Source organism: Lycorma delicatula, chromosome 11 (assembly GCF_047948215.1).
Source record: "Lycorma delicatula isolate Av1 chromosome 11, ASM4794821v1, whole genome shotgun sequence".
NCBI lineage: Eukaryota > Metazoa > Arthropoda > Insecta > Hemiptera > Fulgoridae > Lycorma > Lycorma delicatula.
In genome coordinates this window covers 17,953,325-17,976,661 of record NC_134465.1, presented here as the reverse complement: position 1 = coordinate 17,976,661, position 23,337 = coordinate 17,953,325, and the positions used below count along the sequence as shown (strand labels likewise).

At 28.8% G+C, this 23,337-nt stretch overlaps 1 protein-coding gene across 1 annotated transcript in view; it reads left to right on the top strand.

Annotated features, from left to right (window-relative positions):
- The window catches only part of LOC142332474 (fat-like cadherin-related tumor suppressor homolog), a 170,340-nt gene that overhangs the window by 119,996 nt on the left and 27,007 nt on the right, over positions 1-23,337 (top strand). The window contains exons 25-34 of the mRNA XM_075378920.1: positions 1,345-1,650; positions 4,561-4,769; positions 4,946-5,090; positions 10,577-10,738; positions 13,391-13,699; positions 15,145-15,411; positions 15,627-15,887; positions 18,215-18,385; positions 19,556-19,786; positions 22,514-22,900. Coding sequence (XP_075235035.1) covers positions 1,345-1,650; positions 4,561-4,769; positions 4,946-5,090; positions 10,577-10,738; positions 13,391-13,699; positions 15,145-15,411; positions 15,627-15,887; positions 18,215-18,385; positions 19,556-19,786; positions 22,514-22,900 — 2,448 coding nt within the window. The remainder of the gene's footprint in view (positions 1-1,344; positions 1,651-4,560; positions 4,770-4,945; positions 5,091-10,576; positions 10,739-13,390; positions 13,700-15,144; positions 15,412-15,626; positions 15,888-18,214; positions 18,386-19,555; positions 19,787-22,513; positions 22,901-23,337) is intronic.

Sequence of the window (23,337 nt, the reverse complement as noted above, 5' to 3'; positions counted from 1 at the left end):
AACTGGATATAATATATAACTAATAAATAAATTAATTTAATTTATATTTAAGCTTCCAGCTCTCGTATTGAGTGAATTTACATATGGATATTATAGATCTTAATGAAAATGTTGAGAGTGTGCAATCTTTAAAAGATGCCTAAACCAATCTAAACCAAATTTAATTGGAAAGATTTGCTGCTATTTTTTCACTTTCCCTTGATCAATTTTCATCATTCAAAAAAAAAAGTTTTACCAAAGAGGTAATCAATTTTGGACACCTAATAATCCCATTCCTAGACGTCGCCCTTGTTAGCGTTAGTTTTAGAAATCTGTCTGTTTTTTACAATTACCATCTGTTTTTTTAAATCATTCTTTTTAATAGTTTAATTTAAAATCTGTCAGCGTTAGTTTTCGAAATAATAATAGCTTTGATTAAAAAACATAATAAATGCACATTTTTTTGTGAATAAAAATTATAAATTTATGATTTCGCTATTGTGTATTTTATTGAACTCCTTAAGTTTGCTATAAGATTCTGTTTATGACGAAGTTTATTGATAATATTGGTGGTAAACGTAAACTGTTTTATATTTTTGTCTTTGATATATATATAATGATTATATTGTTAATTTGTTTTTTGAATATGTTTTGTTTAAAATAAGATTTCTAAATAATATTTATTTTAATTTTATTAAATAATGTCAGTAGAATTAAGTACACAAAACAAATTATATGTAAATAGAATTTTTTGCATAGCTGCAGTAGTTTATTGCATACTCAATGTTATTACTCCATATGATTATAACAAACAAAATATGTAAGTGTTTCATTATGACTTTACTAAGTGGTACAAAACCAGAATGTATAATACAATCATTTCTTACTTCAAATGAAAATTAAATGTGAGTTTTAATATTAAAGTATTTAAGTATAATGTCAATTTTAATAATTTTGCTTAAATTGAACCACTGAATAAGTATGTATACACATGGTTATGGTCATGATATTTCAGCTGTGGTGCATTTGTGTCTATGAGCCAGATCCTACGTCAGACAAGTTCAATACACTTTTGAACATGTAAAATTTGTGTCGGTTGTGACCATATACACTCAGATGGCTTTCTTCAGCAAGCAAGTAGTTCATTGGGGCTTATTGTTTTAGTATAAAACTATAATAGAAAAATTGGATTCAGTTGAAATTGTAGAAGTAGTTTTTAGTACCTAAAATGATTTTACAAATTTATAAAACTAACAGAAAATATACAGCAGATTATAGTTAAAATGCAAAACCTTTTTGACCTTACTGTTATTTTTTTTTACCTTTGTCCTTACTTTTAACATAATTAATCTTTTTATTTTACAGGAATAATTACAGTTATAAATTTACAAAAAATAATGGAAGTTAGAACACATTTATTAAATGTATCGGTTAGTGATGGTGTTTATACAAGTTTTACTAGAGTTCGTGTTGAATTGACACCAGCTAATCAGCATAGTCCTGTATTTGACAAACATCAATATGATGCTAGAATCAGTGAAAATTTACCAGCAAGTACCAGAGTAATTAAAGTTACTGCTATCGATAAAGATGCTGGTGCTTATGGTCAATTAAGCTATTCTATACCATCTCATATTTTATCAGAAAGTTTTTATATTACTAATTTAACTGGTAAGTATTTCTTCAAAACACTTTTATTAATTATTTTTTATTTTCAATTATAAGATGAAACAAAATTAACTTAACAAAAGTATTTCTATTATTGATTTGGCAATCTGTCCACAAATATGTCTCTGACATTAACAGACTGGAATTCTATTGTATTTAATTTTTTTATCATTTCCATTTCCTTTAGATCTTCAACTATTTTTAACTTTTTTTGTCTGTTTTTCCTTCATCTGATCCAGCGTCTTTCTGTTTTTTAATTTACTATTATTTCCTTTTTTAGTAGGAACTTAATACATTTTATGAGAAAGATGTATCTTAACTTTTATATCTGAATTGTAAGTTAATATATTAAACATTTTTTTTTATTAGATTTTTGTTCACCTGTATTTGGACATAACTCTGGACCGCATTTGAATTATCTTCAAACTTGGTAGACAATAACTACCTTTGGGGGGGGGGGGGGAAGAATGTAGTAAATTTTTTCAAAAAAAAAAACAGGTGGGAGTGTTTTGGCCAAAAAAATTTCAAATTTTTACTGGAACACTTTAGCAAAATACTTTTCCTGCAACAGTTAAAGTTTTTTAATCAAAAACCACAAATTACCAAAACTTTTTATTTAATATTCGTTCACATCCCCAAAAAATGACCATATATTTTTCTTTATTTACTTATACCTTGCTTCAGAAAAGCAGTTACGGGAGTGTTTTGCCCATCCTACTCCAGTGGTCTGTGGTAACAAAAAATATTATTTTAATAAATAAAAAAAAAAAATGGACTTATTTTAAATTTAAATCCATCTTGCAAGTTATCTATTGCATTTAAAATGTAAAACTTTTAATTTTTTATAGCCCTTACTCTAATATTTCTTGGAAAAAATTTGCCGAAAACTTTCAACCCTTCCTAGAAAATTATAACTTTGTTTATTTAGAGTTATGTCTGTATTTTTTAAACAATTCTAACAAGTTATTTTTTTTTTAAATTTATTATCATCATTGTGGGATTTCTTTCTTAGAAGGAAGATTAAGGAAAAACAAACCAACATACATGGCATTTATAGACTTAGGAAAGGCATTTGATAATGTTGAATGGAATAAAATGTTCAGCATTTTAAAAAATTTAGGGTTTAAGTGTAGAGATAGAATAAGAATTGCTAACATTTACAGGAACCTAACTGCAAAAGTAATAATCGAAGAGCATAAGAAAGAAGAAGAAACAAAAAAGGGAGTCTAACAAGGATGTTCTCTATCCTCATTACGATTTAATCTTTACATAGAACTAGCCATTAATAATGTTAAAGAACAGTTTAAATCTGCAATAACAGTGCAAGGTGAAAAGATAAAAATGCTATGATTTTCTGATGTATAGTAATTCTAACTGAGAGTAAAAAAGAATTAGAAGAAACCAAGATAGGGAATCTTGGAGAGCTGCATCAAGCCAGTCAAATGACTGAAGACAAAAATAACTTTGGTGTATCCCACATTTTCAGTCATGACTTCATTTTATCAAACTGCACATTAAAATATAAATATTAAAAATTATCTTTGTATTTGACGTACAATATACAAGGTGCTACCCAAAAGTTGGGGGAATTTTGTCATAAAAATAAAATAGCTTACCATAACTTATAATTTCCACTGTCTCCTTCAAAGTAATCCCCTTGGGCATTGATACAGTGATCCCAGCGTTTTTCCCATGATTCCATGCATCCCTGGAATTCTGCAGGTGTAAGTGTTCAAACCACATTCTGCGTTTCTTCCTGAATCTCCTCAATTGTGTTAAAACGACAGCCTTTCAATTGAAATTTTATTTTTGGAAAGAGAAAAAAGTCGCACGGGGCAAGGTCAGGTGAATAGGGTGAGTGGGGAATCACTACCGTCTTTTTGGAAGCCAAGAAATTCCAAACGGCTAGTGATGTGTGCGCGGGTGCAGTGACATGATGCAGAACCCAGCTGTTGTTACCCCACAGATCTGAACATTTGCTCCTAATGCCTTCACGTAACCGCTTCAAAACTTCACAATAGAATGTTCCATTGAAAGTTTGACGAAGAGGAACAAATTCCCTATGGATAATGCCTTTGATGTCGAAAAAAACAATCATCATGGACTTCACATTGCTGCGAACTTGGCATGCTTTTTTTGGCCGTGGTGAACTTGGCAACTTCCATTGCGATGACTGCTGCTTAGTTTGAGGGTCATACCCGTACACCCATGTCTCATTACCAGTTATGATGGAGATGAAATTAGGGTCATCTCTTGCTGAATTTTTCAATTCACTATAGACAGCTACGCGATTTTGTTTCTGGTTGCTGTTCAACAGTCTCTGTACGAATTTTGCAGCAATGCGTCTCATGTTCAAATTGTCCGACAAGATGCGTTGCATGAACCCATATGACATTTGTACGATTGCACAAACATCGTGGATTGTTTGTTTGCAACAATAGCCTCTCGCACTTTCCGGTGTTGCACTTGTTGATGGTCTTCCTGAACGCTCATCGTCATCGACTGTTGTTCATCCATCTTTGAATCATTTGTACCGCAAAAAAGTTTTACTTTTACTCATAGCATTGTCACCAAATGCTTCCACAATCATTCGATGGTTTTCTGCACCGGTTTTTTTAAGCTTGAAGCAAAATTTGATGCAGGTTCTTTGCTCTTTAAAATCTGCCATTTAGAACTTCGCCGAAGCAGTAAAACACAACGTTATACAACCGCACATAAGTCAGCAATGCAGCCTCTCACCGTCACAGCTGTTGGAACACTGACTCACAAAGAGTACTGTTAGCCACATCTAGTGGCAGCAGGTCGTACCAGCAATGGTTTGCGTGCGAAATTCAAATTCCTTGAACTTTTGGGTAGCACCTCGTACATATAGTTTTTGTTTTATTCTTACTTATTCCTTTTTTTTTATAACAGGTGAGATTTTTACAAAGGTACCATTAGATAGAGAACAGCAGAAGGTTTATGAGATTCCTGTTATGGCCATAGATTCAGGCGGTAGATCTGGTTTTTCATCTGTAAGATTACGTGTTAAGGATGAAAATGATAATCCACCAGTATTTCAACTTTCTGAATATAAAGCATGCATTCATGCTAATTTAACTACAAATTCTGGATTTTTGAAAGTATGTATTTTTTTTAATATATATACATTCTTTTGTTTTATTCAGTGTTTATGCAACCTCAAAATCATTATTTTCATTCTTCATTTATATTGTTCTAAAATTATTGTGATTTATTAATTATAGCATAATGGTTGTTCTGGTATTTAGTATAATTTTTGTTTATTTGCTATTTTTAGGTCAAAGCTACAGATTTAGATGAAGATTTGGCTGCACAGATTGAATATTCAATTTATGAAACTGAATCTAGTGGTGTTAAAGAATTATTTGGGATTAGTAGACATGCCGGTGGATTAATATTGCTCAAATCACCAGTGCCTTATGGTATTTATACTTTTTTTTCATTATTATTTTGTTGTCACATGTTCACTATTCAACAAGCATATTGAGAGATAGAATTTGTAAAAATTCTTACAAGTATAATTTATTTACTCTTATGTAAATTACTATACAAAATAAGTCAATTTTAAATTGCAAAATACAATCCTGTTTTTACTATAAACTTCACAATAGCTACTAAAAGTTAATGCAAAATTAAAAGTGATTAAATTACACTAATAAGCAAGATAACACAGTTACAAAATCATAATTAGTTTTATAGAAGAATTATTTTGCTTCTAATATTTAAAAAAGGAAACTAGCTCACACTTCTATCAATGAGGAGACAAGGTGACATTGTCTCTTTGAGCAGTTTTCTCTACTTAACATTGTACCAAAACAGAATATTCTAGTAAGGCACTCTTTGCTCATATGCTTGTCTGTTATCACTCAACCACTTCTAATGCATTCCTCCTCCTCCTTGCATTTATACACTGAACTGAACGTCGCTGGTTCTTGGCAGTATTTATACCTTTAGCCCTAGGGTAGCAAAACACCTACCCTTTTTTCATTCAAGCATAATGATTTCTTTTATTTACTTATGTAATACCAGGTTACATATGAGGGTTATTTTTTTTCATGGTCCGATCGGTCACGAAATTAAAACCACAGTGAAAATAAAAAATTTGTTATTTGTAACAAGTACTTACATAGTTACGCTATTTCTCTATATAGTCGCCACTCCGATTTAGACATTTGTCTAAAATGGATCCATGTCTCGTCCCCTGTGAAAATTTTGTTCAAAAAATCTTCTCCTTCATTGTAGTAGCGCTGGAGAAACGTTAGGGAGGCGTCAATTCTCATTGTTTTGTGATGGTCGGACAGCATCTTGGAAACCCATCTCGCACACAGTTTGCAGTACTGAAGTCTCTCACTCACAATAGTGTAGAGAGCTGACCTTGAAATTTCAGGAAACGAATCACTCAATACAGAAATTGTAAACTGACGATTTTCTCAAATCGCCTCATCCACTCGCTCATGAGATCATTGGTTGGCACTCGCTTCCTTCCCTGACCGCCGGCATCATGAACATCTGCACATCCTGCTTTAAAGTTTCTGCACCATTGTCGCACTTTGCTGTCACTCATTGAAGTTTCACCATACACATTATGTATTCGTCGATTAATTTCAGCTGCATTACACCTCTCAGCTTGAAGAAATCAAATTACACTTTACACTTGGCGGAAGATGTTATTGTTGTAGACATGTTTATGTGCTAGCTGCGTGTTCAGAATTAAACAAAGACGCGGCGTGATTGAAGACTATACTAGAGATGCTGCGCAACACATATGTGGAAAGGTTCATCCGATTTTTGCGCGGGTTTTTATTTTGCGACCGATCAGACCTTGAAAAAAAAATAACCCTCATAGTAACAGCACGGTGACATGATGTCAACAGTACTCTGTAAAAATGTCAAGACATCTGTTTGCAGTTTGGCATGTAAGTGTAAATGTACCAGTAAATGTGTAGTCTTGAACAGACTCAGGCCGACCACACCTGAGATGTGTGGTTAATTGAAACCATCAAAGAATACCAAAGAATTTCAAAGAATACTGGTGTCCGCAGTCTAGCATTCCAATTCATATAAAAACAAATGCCTTTACAAGGTCTCAATTTTATCCAGACTATCTACACTATTCTAGAATTTCCTTATTTAAAGAATTTCTTTGTTATTGTTTCTTTTGGATTTTTCTTTTTCAATTTGTTTGTCCATTCCATTTTTCATCTTCATTCTCTCTTTCTTGTTCAGGCACTTTCTCTACTGGAAGCTTCTCCATCCATTAGAAAATCTTTGCATTTTAACCCTTATAATTATGATGTATCCCTATCATACATGTCATTAAAGTTTTCCCCATATATGAAAAAAAATTTTTGTTTTCATGCTAATTTAATGGTAGAGTATATATATACCACTTCATTTTATTAATTTTTGTGCAATAAGTCTTTTTTTTTTAAAGCAACATAGTAACTTTCTTTCCAGAATAAGTTGACAACTTTGTGTGAGTATATGTTGATTCGAGTTTGTATTACTTATTTTCTGTCATTAGGAAAATCTTTTTATTTTTATTATTATTATTATTATTATTATTTGTAATACATTAGTTTAGTTTTACTAATTATATGCACATTAAATGAGTCTTCATTAATAAGAGCAGAATTATATAATCTTTATTTTTCATCAGGTAGGTTTTGGATTTAAATCCCAAAAAGGTATGAAACCCTAACATTTATATATTATTCCCTCTAACAGATGAGCACTTAGAAGAACATCCTACCATAAAAATACCACCAGATTTTTCCTCCCTAACCCCAAAAAATGGAAAATGCAGATACAAAAGAAAAAAGATTGTTTTATGAATAATAATTTTATGATTTTCTAACCTGAATGTCTTTTCAAATTTTATTTGTTCATTAATTATGTTACTACCAGTAATTTTTATTATAATTTAATATTTTCCAAGAGTAGGATTTCAATTTTTTTTATCGTTAGTTTCATGTTGTCTTATATTTTTGAGAAGCTGAATTTATTATTTTTAATGTGATCTATGTAGTTAGATTTTTGTTTATTATATTTGTAATATAAAATCATTTTTTAAATTACTCCTTTTCATAACGCTATAAATTATTTTGAAATTTTTTTTCACAATATTTAATATATATATCCACTTTATTTCAAATTTTATTGTCATTTTATTTATTTTTACATTGCCATCACTAGCACAAAATGCATGCAACAAAGAAATCATTGAAACAAGTAGTGGAGATGGCAGACTTAACACAACTCAGTGACAGATGAAGTTCCTTATTTGACCAATGAGGGTTTTCCTTTTTTATGCATGTTCATGCATAACTCTTTATCAAATTGAATTCTTCTTTTATTTTGTAGGCAAGTTTCTCTGGTGGTTTCACCATAGCCTTTTCTTTGATAATGTAAATTAACCCATTAACCATTAACTGCCAGACAAACATACCCATTTTTTTCTAAATAAACCACTTATTTTATCGATTATTAATAAGATATTATTAATATCCATTATTATAAGTATATATATATATATATATATATATATATAGAAGTATTTTCATATCAACAAAAAAGTCAATTATCACTCAGAAATAATAACTAAGAGCAATTAGGAAACCTATTTTCTCTGACAGTGCCAGTCACAAGCCTGTTTCTTTTAGGTTTACAGTTTTTTGGTTTCTCTCTGCAGCTCGATTTTTGAACATGTCTTTTTCAGTATGCTAATGAATCTCAAAAGTATCTGCTATATTGGTTGTACCAGTTGAAGGGGTCTCAGTTAGCAAATTTTCATCAATATCTTCTTTGTCAATAAGTTTATCAACTTTAGGTGGAATATAAGTTGCATCGATGACAGTTGCTTGTGAAATATTATCTTCAACTTCCAAAATGCAATGTAATTCTTCAAGTGCCAGTGGTTTTTCAAAATTCCTGATTTTAACAAATTCTTACAATTCAGTAAACAAAATTAATAATTTAAAATATATTGCACGGATATAACAAAGTAAACACTACTTCACTATCATACAAAATTGACTAAACACATAGTTGTAGAAACTGAACATTTTATAAAATAATGATTTCTATAAAAACAGTAAAATCAAAACAAAATGTAGTGACTAAAGAAAACGCTGCATCAATACTATAAAATGATAGGAAAATATAAAAATTTATCTATTCAAATGTAAAAATAGTACAACGCAGGATTGCATAGTTATTATTTGTAATGTAGGAATAACATGTTGCATGTGATTCATCATTCCACAGGCCAAAGGTGTGTCATCTCATCATTACTTTTAACAACCAGTATTCATTAACAGTTTTCAAAATAAATAATTTTCATGAATTAATGAATAAAAGCAATCCTTAAATAAGCAAATGGAATAGAAATATTATTTTTATCAAGCATAACATGATCATTATATACCTTATTTAGAAGGGGTTACATGATCTTGTAAAGTACAGTAAGTTGATGTGCAAATTTACTTGTTAATCAAAAACTTCTTACCGTATAATTTTTTTTGTGTTTACAACACCTAAGAAAATAAAGGCAAATTGCACAAAGTGCAAAACATTTTGTAGAAATTAAAAAGAAAAAATGTTTACAAAAAGGTTCATTTACATTCTATTGTCTGTTAAACGATTAAAGGTAGATATTCTTGTGTTTTAATAAAAAATTTAATTGCCTACATAATCAGTTTTAAAATATTTGTCAGTCTCTTTCATCATCATTGTTTAGTGTTAGATTATTATTTCATGTTGATTGATTTCTAGCTATTTACATTGTTTCTTGGGGAATTTTTCTTATTTCTGACAAAAATCCTATAAAAATAAGACATATTCTGACATATATTTGAGCCTTTTAGTGTACACTTTGTCTTCATTACCACTTTTACCTATTATTATTATTATTTTTTTAATAACATGGTTTTACTACATTTATGTTTATCTTGTGTGGTATTTTTTCATACCAGCAGTGATTTCAGTAGACCTATTCAAAGTTTAAATAAAAATAATAAAGTGATTTTACTTGTAAATATAATCAACTCCTAAAAACTAAAAAATCAACAAAAGGTATTTTTTGATTTTTCTTTAATTTCAACTTTTTGAAGTTTGTATCAAATCAAAGGTTTTGTATATTGTGTAGTATATTGGAGATAGTTGTTTGATTTTTAATTGTTGTGCTTCTAAAAGTTGAAATTTTAAGAAGTAATATTTCTTAATCTTTAGTGCTCTTGATATCAGTATAATTTTTTTTTAATATATAACATTTTACTTTGTTTTAGTCATTAATTTTTAAACTTTATTTATTTTGAAATTATTAACAAAACAGGTTGTAAGTTCTGTTACTACTTGGTAATGATCTTAGGTTGACCAATAATTATTAGCCTACAGATGGTTAACTGTCCTTTGATAATGACATTACTCAAAACCCAATGCTCAAAGTACAGCAATAATTAAATACATGGAATTCTACAATATAATTAAAATTAATTGAACTTAATTAGATTTGATACTGGATCTTGCAGGATTACAAATTATCTGTAATAGCTGATTTTTTATTCCAATCGTTTATCCAAATGAGTTGAATTATTTTGAATGATTTTTGACTCCTTTGTTGAGAGCAACAAAGTTCTATTCCTCCAGTTGAATTATATATATAGTATTAAAGTAAACTTCTGATTTCTTTGTTGCCTAGTTGTTATTTAGTAGCTTCATCTCTTATGATTAATGTAGATATTTACTAATTGTTTTGTAAGACTGTTAGAAACATAGCATATTCTCTTTATTGCTTTATTATTGTTTGAAATTTAACTCTGCGTGTCAACAATATAATTCATATAACTTTTTTTGTCTTTAAAATTTTTTTAAAACTTTTATTTTTATGTTTATTGGTGTTTTGTTACAGAAAATCAGATGTTTCAGTTTTTTGTAAGAGCATCTGATAGAGGATCACCCCCTTTACATGCTGATGTTCCTATTGACGTATATATAATGGGTCCTAGTGATACTCCACCAATTTTCCAACAACGTGACCAGAAGTTTTTTATTTCAGAAAATGCTCTTCCAGGTTAGTTTATCATATTCTATTTTAGTGTACTTATGATATTAATTTATCAACTTTTTTTTATTATTTTGTTATATATGAGTATCTTATTAAGTTATGTGTAAATTTACAGTAATTATTTATAATATGATGTGCATTTTCAATTAAATTGTCTGATTTGATATTATTTTTTTACATCCATTTTTTTTTTGTAAAGGTTAAAGTTATTATCATAATTTAAATTGGAGGTATATCAGAAACATGATAAATATTCTCGTGTCATTCGACGATGCTCCAGTATGCCCCTCCGATAACTGTCACATAATGGTTCTTCACATTCTACTTGCTTATATATGTTAGGCATTCATACATATATAAACAGGGATTATAAATTTAAACCAGCTCATAGAATTATTAATATTTTTAGGCGATGTTGCCAAAATTAATGTTGCCTTTAAAATTATTTAATATGTTATACTTTGAAATTAAATATATTTTTGGTCACTATTCTATTTCTGGGTCAGAGAAATTTACATTCCTACCTCAATTAATATTTACATTTGTATAATATATTATCTACATAACTATACAATATTTTTCTTTTAGTAGAGGAAATGATTTGCTGTAATTAATAAATTTGATTTATGCTCTGTAATTTTTGTATGCAGTTTTTCTGAAAATTTAAATTAAAAGTATATCTTAATATAATATGTAATGGATACATTTTTTTGGTTAGTTAAAAAACGATTATGATTGTTTTTTATTAGTTATGAAAGTGATAAAAATTGTTAAGTCGTGAAGTTGAATAGTTATCATCAAAGGGAAGAATAGTTCTTTCATTGTGATATTTTATGTATATAGAGCTTTTTTTTTATTTGATATCCAAGCGATAATGACTCAATTATTTTTCACCTAAAACAACCACAGCTCTTAAACATGTTGTTTTAGAACTAAGCTTTTTTATGTATTTTTGGTTTATAACTGTAATTTTTTCAAATAATGTTAAATATAATATCAGTTAATATATTTATGATTTAAATTTGATACCTATCAAATTTTCAAATTAGAAGTATCAAATTGTCTCTAAATTTCTTACAAAATTGTTTAAAATGGTACTGGTTTTATCACTAAAATATTTTGTAAGGTATGTAAATAAGGTCATTCAATAACTAAAGAGAAAATTAGACCAGCAGAAAACTATTTAATGCAGTAAAGTAAAACCGTCTGCTGTTCAAGTTGGCATCCCTGACATAGAAAATATCAGCTCTGCTTGAAATGTGTGTACGGCGGAAGAAGAGTGCATTGTGATAAAATTTTTATTTTCTGAACATATAAAACCAGTTGGTTTTAAATTCACTTGTGGATGTTAGTAAGTAAAAGGTGTATTAACCTTGAAATTTTTATAAGAACAATTAGGGCTTATGTTATAGACATATCTCTATGTATACATTATACATTATACATAGAGCTTATGATATAGTTTATAGGGCAAAATATTTTTATGGTTTATAAAAAGAGCTGTATTTATAGAGTAAATTTAATTGCAGCAAAGATTAACAGTTATTGTTAGAACCACAGTTAGTACAAATGAAAAAATTTGCCTTTAAGCATTACATCTTGTGAACCATGTAATAGAAAAAAATAAATTTTATAAGATGTGTTAAAAATTGTTCGTTTTTTGTATTATTGTTACAAAATATGAATGAATTATAACTTACTTGAAGTAAACCTGTAGACATTTTGAAAAATTATATATTAAAAGTATTAACTTATTAATACTTTTTGATCTTGCCTCATATAAGTTATTTAGCTGCAATTTACCACTATTTTGAGGCATATAATGAAATATAATATATATGTAATATATAATATAATACATATTTGTAATAAATATATAATATCGTAGAGATACTTGTCCTTTGTGGCATATCTCTTAGTAGACATATCTATCATCTTCTAGAAGCATCTGATAACTTGATTCTTTTTAGAAATTAAATCAGTGCCGTATCTCTTAAAAAGTTTAATATCAAATAATTTAACATTTTTTCCCACATATCGTAAATGTTATCTTCTACAGTATATCTTAAGCGTATGCTTTTTATTGAATAATTATCTCAAAAATTTTTTATAACACTATTTTTCATTTAAGAAATTCAAATTTGAAGCCGGTAAATCATTAAAAAATACCAACATAATTTATATTAAGATTTTACACTTAGAAATTTCTATTTATAAAACAGCATTATGGCATAATAATTACTTAATAAAATAATAAAAATCATAATTTTCAAAGTAGCTGAAAATATTTAACATAACTTTTTGAGACTAGATCATAAGTTTCAAAAAGATTTTATAGAAATGTATTTCTAATTATTTAAAAATGAATTGTGTTTCTTTTTTATTATTTATATAGAAGTGACGAACATTGAGTCATGAAGTTGAATAGTTTTTTCAAAAGGAAGAAAATATATCTCTCAGTATGGGTGTATCTTTAGAATGTGAAAAAAAATTAAATAAGATTTCATCCAGACAATGATAAACTACATTTAGGCCAACAGATTAATGTATTAAAATAATTTCTAAAAATTTTGACAATTAAAATCTTTATTTTAAATAAATATTTGAATTTTAACAGCATATATGTTTTTAAAATTTTTGTTTGCTACTGTTATATAGGAAGTGTAATTACAAAAGTAAAATTAATATCGGAAGTTCCAGTACAGTACAGGTTAATCGGTGGTGGACCAATGTTTTCTATTGATTCTGAAGGTCAGATAACATTAACTGGCGCTTTAGATCGTGAAACTACTCCATCACATCTTTTGGGTGTATTAGCGCTAACAGATTCCAGTCCACCACTTACAGCACTTACTGAAATATCATTACAAGTACTCGATGAGAATGATAATCCACCACAATTTCAAAGTGAACGATATTCTGTACTCATTACAGAAAATGTGCAAGAGAGTACAGCAATATTAAAAGGTTGGTTTATATATCATATTTGTCTGAAATATATTTTTAACTTTGTAATTGCTTTTTGTCTTTGTTTTACGCTATGTACTAATAACAAATGCTATTTTAAATGAAATGATAGCCCTCTTTTGTAATAAGCTGTGTTAATATAGTTTTTTTTATTTATTCAGCAAGTTGATGTAATATTTTCTCTAACTTTACAATTTATTCAATTCCTGTAAGGCAAGCGTATAATTAAATTTTGTTATTGTTACCATCAATAGAAGATAAGAAAACAACTAAATATAGATCATACAACAATATTTTAAAATCCACTATATATTAATAAACCATATTTTGCAATACAGCACATGAATAATCAGTTTATTTTTAAAAATACAATGTTTTTAATGTGAATTTGTATAAGCACTTCTTATGAACATACTAACGATAACATTTTTAAATTCATTATAAACAATGCGAAATTAATTATTAAAAATTATCTAAAACAATAATCATAGCTTTGCTACATCTGCAAATAATGAAAAGAAATGTATCTCACTGAATCTTTAATATTTCATTTTCAGAAAAATAAAAAATTATTTGGATTTAGTCAGAATAAACAAAGATGAATCATTGTTGCCTAAAATAAATATTTATGAGCAATAAGTATAGTGTAGTGATGTTGAAAAAAAATTAATTAACCTTTTTTTAATCGGTTTCAAAAAAGGAGGAATTTTTTAATTTTTGTAACTCTTACTTTTCAGCAAATGGACAAATTTGATGATTATTATTTTTATTTTGTTGAGTAAGTAGCTTGTTTGTTCCTGTTATAAATTTTTTCTACACAACTTTAGTAGAGAATCTTTTACAGACTTCATGTTGATCTCTCTGGTAAATTGATAGCATCTTTGCTTTTTATCTGGTGGTTTCAGATTTTAGAACCAGCTAGACATGGCATTTTTCACACTTTAGAAAATTCATTTCCATCATATTGTAATTGTTATTGAGCATCAGTTTGTTATTGTTTTAAGAATAAGTAGATACATCTTTGCTTAGTTTAGAATTTTATCGTAAAATATTGTACTGCCTGACACTATTCATAATTCAATTTTTTTGCATGAAAATTCCAAAAATTAGTTGCAAAACTAATTTTTTTTAAATTATAATAATTTGTATTTTCTGATTCCAGAAGATTTGTTTTACTCATGCTTTGCAGCAGCTTCTTAATGGTATCTATCCCCTTTTGAATTTTTCTTCTTAACATCCTTTTTTCATACAGGCAGATGGTCTCTGAATATATTAAATAAGTCTAAGTGAAATGTTACTCTTAAAACATTTTCTGTGATTACATAAAAGAAATTAATGTTATAAATTTAATGTAATGATAAATAGTAGAGGTGATAAAATAAATATTATTTCTAGTTACGTTTTTCATCATGATTTCCATAACTGATATATTTTTTTATTTACAGTTCATGCCGATGATAAAGATGAAGGTACTAATGGTGAATTAAGATATTCTTTACGTGGGGGAGATGTATTTACAGTTGACGCTTACACAGGATGGATTACAACACTAGTTCCATTAGATAAAGAGACAACAGCTTCATATACACTAACTGTTGTTGCTATCGATAGCGGCAATCCTTCTTTGACAGCTACTACACAAGTTCATATAACTCTTGTAGATTATAATGATAATCCTCCAGTATTTACTCAAGATTTTTATGTTGCTGCTGGTAAGATATTATTTGTTTGTTTTTTTTTTTTTTATTATTAATTGCTTTATATTCTTTTTTCTTGCTAATTATTAAATGTTGTCTGGTTGAGATTTATATTATTTGTTTTTATTCCAATTAATATATTTTTTTTTATGTAAAATAAAATACCAATAAATTCATGATAAAATAATTTGGTACATAAATAATTAACTTTTTGTTGTTGTTTTTTTTAGTTAATGAAGATGCCTTGCCTGGTACAGTTGTAGTACAGGTGTCAGTTACAGACCTTGATCGTGATATTACTACACCAGTTGAATATCATGTTACTGCTGGTGATCCTCATGCTCAATTCGCTGTGCGTGCAACTGGAGAAGTTTATGTTGCTAGACCATTAGATAGAGAACAGGTTGCTAGTTATCATTTAACTATATTAGCTACTGATGGTAAATTTGTTGCTCTTTCTTCACTTCAAGTCGATATTCTTGATGCAAATGGTAAGATTACCTCTTTCTTAAACAAATATTTTTTGGGTTATTTTATTACTTAATAATCTGTAGGGAAACAATTGATTTCATGTAAATCTTTATTTTTTTTCTAATGTATTATGTGTTGTTCCAAGTAACAAGTTCCTCTTAAGGTTTGCAATTTATATTTAAACAAAAAAAATCTGAATGTTCAAATTCGCTTAGTGTAAACTAGTCCACCCTAAAACTAAATCAAAAAAAATAACCAAATTTCTTGTACTTAACAATTGCAAAAAAATACATTACTCATTAAACCACTCATGTGTAATACAAAACTCACCTCATTAAGTTTCTCATTACGCTACCATCGCAGTGATTGAGGATGACTTCAAAGATGTTTTCAATAATTTATTGTGTTGTGAATAGTTTTACTTGTAAAAATAAAACAATGAGCACAGATAAAATAAAAATATTAAATAATACTTTTATCTCTTTCAAAAACACTTCAAATTAATAAATAAATAACTTTACTAGTGTGCATAAGATGTCCAATTTTTTTATTGAACAAACAGGTTAGTTTGATATTTAAATCTTTGTTTTTTTAATTATGAAGCAATAGTTAATAGTAGGTGGACATATTTAAAAAAAAATTAGGCACTTGTGATTAAGACATAAGAAGTGAAACAAGTTCATTTATTTAGATAAATGTTATTACTGTATTCTTCAGTGTAAGCCATCTTGTGTAAGACTGGAGTTTGCAGAGAAATTACCAGCTGACATTAGTATTCATGAAAATTAAAAAATTACATAAAAAAAGGTTAAGATAATTTTTAATTAAAAAAAAATGTTTTTGGTGTTTTGAAAAATTCATTTCTTTTATCAGTAACAAGCAATTTAGTTAATTGTAGATTTAGAAATATGTTGTAAGTTAAACTTCTGTTATCCTATGTTTAATACAGAGTCAACCATGTGATGATATAAAAAATCCAGTTTTATGAACAGTAAAAGTCACATTTTGTATTGCTCCTAACTAACTGAGCTCTGCATTGAAATTGAATTGATTAATTTAAAATAAAATAAAATATAAAACTAAATTGTTGATTGCAATTATGAAAGATTTAGGCAGTGCCAAATATAATACTACATTAGCAACATTGTAAACATTGTTTCCAGGGCACTGGTAATCTGAAAACTGATCCAGTGAAAATGATTTTCAAGGATGTATTTTCAATATATCCACTTAGTTTTTGTTGCCTATCAGTTTTTTTTTTTTTTAATATGGTGTATGAAATAAATACAGACCAAAATTAATTCTTAAGTTCAAACACAAAAGAGCATTTCAGAAGGCAGTTGACAGTATGTGAGAGCTATTAGTCAGTGCTCTTCTCAGTAATAGTATTGATTTAATTTGCAGCCAATTTGAAATAAAAAAATTTATGAAAAATATGTACATATCTTCCTTTTAAAAGCAAACAACTCTTGCAAAAATTCATAATAATCAGAAAAACATTTTTGGCTGTAACTACATCAGAAAATTTACTGGCAAAATGCTAGAAAATTGAGTTAGAATAGGAGTTCACTTTATTTCAATCAGTAATAATAACAATAATAAAATTGTATATTCTTAAAATGAATATGACTTATCAATTGAGTCTACAAAAATATCTCACTTGTAATATCCATATAACTATTTCAAACCCTCATTGTCATAGATACTCAAAATTTAAAATACTTAAAATAAAAAGAATCCTTTTAACTAACAATACAAGCCATAATTTAAATTGCACACCCTCTTTATGTTATTATTTTGATAGATAAAATTAAAAGATTCAAAATCTTTCTCCTTTTCCTCTTGTAATCATATTTCTCTTTCTTTTTCCTGTTTAGCCTCCGGTAATTACCTTTCAAATAATACTTCAGAGGATGAATGAGGATGATATGTATGAGTTTAAATGAAGTCTAGTCTTGTACAGTCTCAGTTCGACCATTCCTAAGATGTGTTTAATTGAAACCCAACCACCAAAGAACACCAGTATCTATGATCTAGTATTCAAATCCGTGTAAAAATAACTGACTTTACTAGGACTTGAATGCTGGAACTTTCAACTTCCAAATCAGCTGATTTGGGAAGACACGTTCACCACTAGACCAACACGGTGGGATCTTGTAATCATATTTAATACATCCTTTTCTGTCTACGCTTGTACTAAAGCAAAACAGTCTGTTTATCAAGAACAAGTTACTGCTACAACACCAACTATGCTAATTTTAATTATCAATTAAAATTGTTTAATTCACAAAGTAAGGATATGTTATGAAAATTTCAGAATAATTTATTTGTAATTTTTTTATTACAGACCAGCAACCATATTGTTTAAAATATAGATATCAGGAAATATTATCAGAAGGCGTACCACCTGGTACATATATTCTAACGGTATTAGCTACAGATTCTGATTTAGATCCTAAATTACGGTTTTATCTTACTGGTGATTCAGCTGAACACTTCAGTCTTGATCGAACAACAGGTAAGTCATATTTTTTTTTACTTTTTGCTAATAATTTTTGTTCATAATTTCAAATAAATGAAAAAAGTATAAAAAATATTTTTTTTCATAGAAGGAGAAGCAGGGGATTTTCAATTTTCATCTATTAAACTTGAAAAAATTGAACTCACAACTAGAACATTTTTGTGAGCTTTATTATTTATTTCTCCATAGTTCCTGTTAAAATTCATTCTAAGCAAAAATATGTCAAATCGTACAATATAAACAATTATTAAGTCAAATCATACATCAAATATGTTTATAAGAAAACATTATTAAGCAAATGAATTCATAAAATACATAACATTTTGTGTTATAACCACATCATGAACTAAGTTAATGTAATAATTCTCTGTTATATCATAGTGGACTTTTTCTTCTGTTTTCTACAGAGTGTTTATCTGTAATTATCCTGAATCATCCCTTGCAAGTTGATGGTTTTACATAATAAAGAATATTTCTAGGAGTAGCATCCTAGAAACTGAAGGGTGTGAATTTAGATACAAAGACCACGGCTGATTTTTAATGAACCATTTCCCATGGATTTTTTTTTTAGCAATGCTTGTTACAGTTCAGCAGAACAGTATATCAAATTAACTGGCCCAGCTCGCTTGGAAAATATCCCTATTTAAAATTACAAAGAATAAAAAGAGATTCTAATTGTATTTTAAAAAGTCCTTGTCAAACCTAATGTAAGTAAAAATGGAATTGATCTAGAAAAACAAATATAAAATGTATCTTATTTATAAAATGGTCAATAGTCTTTCAAAGGTTGCCATATTGACCATGATTTAATTTAAAAAAGGTTAAAGCATAATAATACTTAAAACTATATAAACAAGTATTTAAAACTTATACTTCATTTTCCTTTTTGGTTCATCTTTTATTCTAAATTTTCTGAGCTTATGGAAATTTGCAGATTTACTTCTAATACAAATCTTGTAAAAGAATGTGTTAAAAATAAATAATGTAGCATGTGAAAATTGTAATCCTAACAGAGATTTAGACTTTCCAAAAATGAAAGATAAAAATGTTACTATCCAAAACAGGGGTGAAGTATTTAAATTAATTTTATTTAATATAATTAATTACTATGAATAATAAAAATGTTTTTATTATATTAATATATTTCTTTTTCTATTTCTTCAACAGGAGAATTAAAAACTGCACGTATGTTAGACAGAGAAGAAATACCAAAATATTCATTAACAGCTCATGTTCAAGACAAAGAATGGGAATGTGTATCACATATTGAAATAATATTATCTGATTTAAATGATAATGCGCCTACATTTTCTGCTGTTAATTATAGTGCAGCTTTACCTGAAGATTCACAGATTGGAACACTTGTTGCTAAAATGCATGCCTCTGATAATGATATTGGTAAAATTTATTTTTTTAATTGAATCCAAATATTAATTTATAAGCTTTAGTTGATTAATTGATAAAACTTTAATTTATTCAGTTAAAAGCTAGTTTGTTAATGTATATGGTACTGAAATAAGCACTCCAAGAAAACTCTTGAAGTAGAAATCATATTTCAGATACCTAGATATGATGCCACTTATGTAGGGAATATGGAAATAACCTGAGGTTTAAGTAGATTTTTATTAGTATTCAGTTTCAGGAATAAAAACCATGAAGGGATACTTTGAATTGACTTGCTTTAAGTATTACTTTTGTTTTGTATAAATGTAAAATATCTAAGTAGTTTCTTGAAAACAAGGTGGCAATAGCTAGCTTTATTTGAAATCAAATAAAAATCTTGACCTGATTTTAATAAATCAGTAAACCGTCTACTGTTTTCAAACAACTGTATAATAATATCAAGTCTAAAAAGAAAACATGAACAGACAGTGCAAAATTCTACCTGTGTACCGAAGATCAATTTTTAAAACAAAAATTATCTGTAGTTCTTTTGAGAAAAGGTATAAATGTACTCACTTTATTAAACATTGTTTAATGTATTGCAATGAATAATAATAATAATATATATATATATATATATAAGAAAATAAAAATAAACCTATGAGCATATCAAGGTAGCAAATTAATTATGTATATTATAATTGATTTAACTATATTATATATTGTTACCAAATATATGCCTAATTTAGTATCGAATGACAAGTACTGTAGCAACTCAATGTGAGCTGGTGAACAGAATACGAACGCACTGATACAAGCATCACTACCGCCTCGCAGATGACCGCGCAGTTCTCCCATCATAGTGGTGCTGTGGCCCCTCCACTCTCAGGCTCCAATATAAAAGAGTGAGCATGAGAGTGAATTTTCAATTCATCATCGACCACCACCTGTAGAAGACCAAAAGAAGAAGATGGAAGAAAACAGAAGAAGTGGTGGATGCCAATCTCCCCCCCCCCCAGAGTGGCAAGCCTGGCTGGCTCGCCAAGGGAGCTGCAGGACGCGGATGCTACCTTCCAGCTCCAAGTCGCCAGGCTTCAATTCGCCCTGGCCGGCGGACTTGGCAGCAGAAGCCGACCCAGTGTGGGATCACTCGGGGAGAACTGCCTTGGCCATGCCGACGAAGGACAACCGACACCGACCCAACACTGCAGAGCTCTGGAGGCCACCACTGCCACAATGTAGTGGGGATCCAATTGCTGCTTAGGGAAAGCCCACTTGGACTTCAATGGATGTGCCGCAACTCCCCGACTTTGCTGGAGACCAGCTTCCAGACCTAACAGCTCTTCTCAGAGCTAATGCAAAAAACGGCCCTTTTCAGGCCCACCACAAGGTTATGAATTACGTGCCGTTGTAGCCATTCGGTGACAATGTATGTAAAATTTATTGACCACATTTCTTGTATGAATGACATTAACTCAGAAAATGTATTCTCATGTATAGTAAAACTCAAAAGAATAATAGCTGGATCAACAATATCAAGAAAGACATGCAAGAAATAAATATTACTGATGAAGAAAACAAGACTGGAACATATTTTGAGACAAAATCTGGAATTTCAGTGGTTTTCAAGAAATATCAAAACAAGTTAACAACTTGGCGTGGTCTGAGAAGAGAAAACACTCCATTCACAAAATATGAAAAATTACTTGAGTAAAAAGATTAAAATCCATACATAACATTGCTCACACAGTCCATAGATGGTCTAAATATATGATCAAGAAATATAGATATATTTTTTAAATCATGGATTCATCAGGTATACATTCTTACATAATTACATGTAAAAATCATAGTTGTCAAGGTCAATTAAATTAAATATTGATTACATTTAAGCTGCTTAGTGTGCCGCCTATGCATTTGATTTTGCATGCTGTATCTGATTTGTTGTATATTTGGAAGTACTCTTAATTTTTTTGTTTTATATAATTCATTTTCTTATTTCATTATGAGATCCAAATGGTGCTGGACTAAAAATTCCAGAATATGTAGTTGAGAGTCTAAACCACATTGGCAATACTAGAGGAAAACCCTTCTTACTAGTAGGCACAGAATTCTAGGAGTAGAACTTTAATTTATGATGTTACAGGAGACAATAAAACAGTTTAGGTTAAAGTAGTTAGATCATTTACAGAGAATGCAAAATGGAAAAGTACTAGGGAAGTTGTAACCAAGACGTAATAGGAAAAGATTGTAGAATGACCAACAAGATGGAGAGAGATTATGTTAAGGAAGACCCAAAAAAGATTTGGAAAACTAGATCATCTTTGTTATAGCAGTTTCAAGTTCAGAACAAAAATATTTCCTTCTCTTTTGTTAGCCAAGAAACAGATGAATACCAGAATTCATATTTCTCTGTCATCATTAATTGTAACATGGATCTAATGATGAATCATTATGTGTTTAGTGTGTGACATTGCACATATAATGGTGATATTGATTTTAATATGCTAGAGCCTAATATTCATATTATAGCTTCTCCAAGTGTTTGGAATTTGCTCATATTAAGTTTATTTTGTTTCTTTCTGTGTAATTTGCTTATATACTTTTCTGTCTATACATCTTCTACTTATCTTCTTTTTCTTGTTTCTCATTCTTTTTTTCAGCTTACATTAGTATATTTTTTTTTTGTTTTACGATTACTAATAATTAATTATTTGTAGTCTTAATGATTTTTTTTTTCAGGTGTTAATAGAAAGATACGATATTATTTAATTGATTCAGCCAATGGATATTTTACAATGGCTAATGATAGTGGTATAATAACATTAGCAAAACCATTAGATCGTGAAACGCAAGCTTCTTATAATTTAACGATAAAAGCTGTTGATCAAGGTACTCCACGATTGTGGAGTATTACATCACTTATGGTTTCAGTATTAGATGTTAATGATAATCCGCCAGAATTTGTATCGAGATCTTATCATGCAACTGTGCCAGAAAGTACTGCTGTTAATACTGAAGTCGCACATGTTATGGCTACGTCACTAGATACTGGTATTAATGCTCAAATCGTTTATTCCATTATTGGTGGCAATGAACATGGAAAATTTTATATGGAATCTAAAACAGGTATTAAATTTTTTTAATTTCTAGTTTTTCTTATTTGTTATATTGTTTTTTATCATAGAAGTTAGTGATACAAGCTAGACAGTATTTTTTTTAAAACCATGTTGTAATCCAGAGTGTAAAGAATCCTTTTTTTTGGACCTGATCCCATTTTTCTTGGAAGTGGTGTTAAGAAACTTCTTGAAATTGGAAAACAGTATAGTTTTGCTATCATATGCTGTACTTAGAGCAGATACGTGACAAGATTTGCGGATATAATTGATTTATTTCATCTTAGAGATGAGTTATTCAAATAATTAACTCATTAATTAACTTCATTAATTAATTGTAGTTGTATTCACAACTTAGAAACAATCTTAGGGATTACCAACAGTAATTTCAGGGTTACTGCTGGTTATAAGTATATTTATATTTTAGAGAAATTAGGTTTGGCTCTACTT